This window comes from Lemur catta, chromosome Y, assembly GCF_020740605.2.
Source record: "Lemur catta isolate mLemCat1 chromosome Y, mLemCat1.pri, whole genome shotgun sequence".
NCBI lineage: Eukaryota > Metazoa > Chordata > Mammalia > Primates > Lemuridae > Lemur > Lemur catta.
Window position 1 is genome coordinate 1,201,165 of NC_059156.1, and position 2,963 is coordinate 1,204,127.

General features: G+C 55.5%; 1 protein-coding gene across 1 annotated transcript; it reads right to left on the reverse strand.

The window, feature by feature from the left end:
* Positions 1 to 385: 385 nt before the first annotated feature.
* Positions 386 to 2,354, reverse strand: LOC123629079 (testis-specific Y-encoded protein 1-like). The gene is made up of 5 exons (XM_045539022.1): positions 1,997 to 2,354; positions 1,727 to 1,838; positions 1,469 to 1,614; positions 1,279 to 1,364; positions 386 to 481 (listed from the first exon to the last, which is right to left on the reverse strand). The coding sequence occupies exons 1-4, from the start codon at positions 2,144 to 2,146 to the stop codon at positions 1,299 to 1,301; spliced, it is 474 nt and encodes a 157-aa protein (XP_045394978.1). The 5' UTR covers positions 2,147 to 2,354; the 3' UTR covers positions 386 to 481; positions 1,279 to 1,298.
* Between the last annotated feature and the right edge of the window lie 609 nt (positions 2,355 to 2,963).

Consider the following 2,963-nt stretch of genomic DNA (forward strand, 5'->3'; position numbering starts at 1 on the left):
TCAGGTGAGTGTTGCCCTGTATTCTTCCCCTCAGCCCCTGTGACCATTCCAGGGAGGGTCCTGGGGGAATCTTCCACATGCCTATGGAAGACTAGAAAGGAGATGTTGCCAGCCACACAGGCACCTGTCACCAGGCCTTGACTGCCACATGCCCTCCTGTTACATCTCCCAGCTGATCAGTGCTTACCCCTGCCCACGCCAGAGTAGGGAGAAGGCCAGCCTCCCTGCCAAGTCTGTGCCTGTCGTGTCCAGGGCTTCCTCCTCTTTCAGGGGCAGCCCACTGAAACACACAGGGACTCACATGGAATTCAAGGGCACCCCTCCCAGGTCCCATTTACTCACAGCCTCCTCCCAGTTTCCCAGGGAAGCACTCAGGGACACAACGGAAATTGATAAGAGTTTATTGCCATGTAAGGGCCACTGCACATGTAGGGCATCTCTGTATCCTACAGCAGCCGTCCGTTCCTGTGGAGTCTTCCTCCTGGGACAACCAAGTAGACTATTAAACTCTCTGAGTAGCAGAAGCTCCCCAGGTTTCCAACGCTAACATCTAAAAAGCTGTGTGTAAAGCACAGGGATCACACACAGACACAAACAAATACACAGACACGCACGCACACCCATTCATGTAAACACATTCTCACATATTTGAACACACACACAATATACACATACACACTGGCACAGGTTCAAAGGAGAGTAGGTGTCTCTGAAGACAAGGGGAGCCCACAGCTGTTGGTTCCCATATTCGTTCCCCAGGACTCACTATGCCTTGCCATTCTGTGATCCCTTCAAGTCTGCATCCCATGGGCCCCCAGTGTGTTTCCCAGTTTCCCAGACAATGGCCCATGCCGTCTGCACGGGCTGCAGTGCAGGTGTGGGCATCGAGGAGAAATTCCGGAGGAGGCTTGGATTTTCAACTCAGACAGTGACAGAGGGGCATCACCATGGGCAGCAACATGTAGACATCTGCCTGCTGGCTCAGAGGGACGGAGGCCCCACTGTGTGGTTGCTACCAGGCCTCAGGGTGGGGTGGATGCCATGGCATGACAGTTCAGAGAAACACAGTTTCCAGTTACTCCTGGCTTCCTCTGGGGGTCTTGCAGCTTGAGGTACCCCAATCCTGACCTGTTGTCTTCTCAGTTCCCCACTGCCAGCTTCTCTCCCACCTCCCTGTGACTTGGGTTTGCTCACTGCGGTCACTCTGACTCTCAGCATTTCTACAACTTCCCAGGTAACCGAGAAGCAAGGGTTTGGCCCATACTTTGCTCTACTCACCTGGCGCCCTCTGTGTTTCTTCACACCAGGTCTTCATCCCTGGGGTAGTAGTGCAAGGGAGTGAGCCACAGGTCCTCGCTGATGATCTGGCAGGGCAACAGGGACAGGTCCACCCAAGGATCAAACCCACATCACCAGAACCCGAGAAACCCACGGAGGTGACCTCAGAAGACGTGCACAGGAGCCCCACCTCAGCAATCCGGTTAGAGCCCGGGCAGTTGTGTTCGCACAACCAGCTGAAGAAGCTTGCATCAGTGGAGTCCTGCTCCCTGAATGGGGCTTCACCCTCATAATCCCAGAACCACTCAATGGCAGAGGAACGAGATGCCCGGTAACCTAAAGAAACAAACAAAGAAACAAAAAAAACCCCAAAACTTAGGGAAGTGTCCTCGTGCAGCCTACACCCCCTCAATGCCCCTCCCCCACCACCCAGGCGGGCATGTCCCACCAGTGATATCAAGGTGATACTCCTTGACGATCACTTGATTCCGGAAGTAGGGGTTGGGAAGGAAGAAAAACTTCATCCTACAGCGGTAATTCTCCAGGCTTACTTCCTCCACCTGCCAGGGAAAAAGAGGGTGAAGGAGGAGGAGTCTGTGCTGAGGGGGTCTCCTTGATGTTTGTATGAGTCCTTTACCATTGCCAGCTCTGCCACTCAAGCTGTCCCCATCCTGTCCCACTGACCCTCCCCAGCCAGACTCGGTCCCCCAGGCCTGACCTCCAGATTGATCATGTAGCTCAGCACGTCTTTGTCTTGCTCCGTGATCACAGCTGACAGCTGGGGATGGTACACAATCTGCCTGAGGTCAAGGAGCCTTTCCACACTAGGGAAAGAGGCCAGGAGCCATGCAGCATGTCTGGAGAGCATGGAGAACGAGGGAGGGTGGGGGCACAGAAGCCCCCAGAGCCCCACACTTACAGCCCTCCCATGGCCTTCCTCAGCCCCTGCCTGGCCCCAGACATGCTCAGGACTAGGGTTTTCCTGGGCGTGGGTAAGTCTGAGAATCCTGCACAGAGTCAGGGAGGGCTGTTTCCTGAGGCCCTCTGAGCCCCAGGTGGCCCTCGTGTGCTGGCCGCAGGACACACACTGCTGACGTCTGCATGGGCTCTGTCCTCTCCTCACGCCCTCTGTCAACTTGGGCTCCTCCCTACGTGTGGGCGTGTCCCTTGAAGGTACCACTGTGAGCGTGAGGGGAAGCTGCCTGTGTCGGTGCCCAGGAGGGCACGTGTGCCCTGTGCCCCAGACATATGCCAGGGAGAAATGCACAAGACAAATGGAAAGTAATCTTTGCGTCTGGTGCTTTACAGAGTACAGTAGGTTTCTTAAGGTGAGCCCCAGATTTTCACCACATCCTGTGGAGGCTGATTGCTAGCTGCAGTGAGTCACAGTGGATCTCCATGGCTGCAAAAGCTATGTGGACTCCCAGCTCTCTGGGGTGTTCCTCAGTTACCTGTCCTTCAAAGTTCTGCTCTGTGGCAAAGGCTTCTTTTGACATTTCCCCCCATTTTGGGGAATCCTGTTTTGCTGCTCGTCCCGACCATGTGTTCCCACACTTTCTACAGGCTCACAGGATCCCCCCACAGCGGGTGCTGACATTGGCATGAGGGAGGCCTGGGGGTCCGGCCCCACTGCCGCTCTCCCTCTTCTGCCTTTTGCAGACCCCTTGCCCTCCTGCGTGGCTCCC

Bases quoted from the DNA above. Each gene is read 5' to 3' on its own strand.
- LOC123629079 (XM_045539022.1), bottom strand. From the start codon at position 2,146: ATGCTCTCCAGACATGCTGCATGGCTCCTGGCCTCTTTCCCTAGTGTG. The intron at 1,615-1,726 runs GTGGGACATGCC...TTGTTTCTTTAG, and splicing joins GTATCACCTTGATATCACTG to GTTACCGGGCATCTCGTTCC. The intron at 1,365-1,468 runs GTGGGGCTCCTG...TTGCCCTGCCAG, and splicing joins GCTCTAACCGGATTGCTGAG to ATCATCAGCGAGGACCTGTG.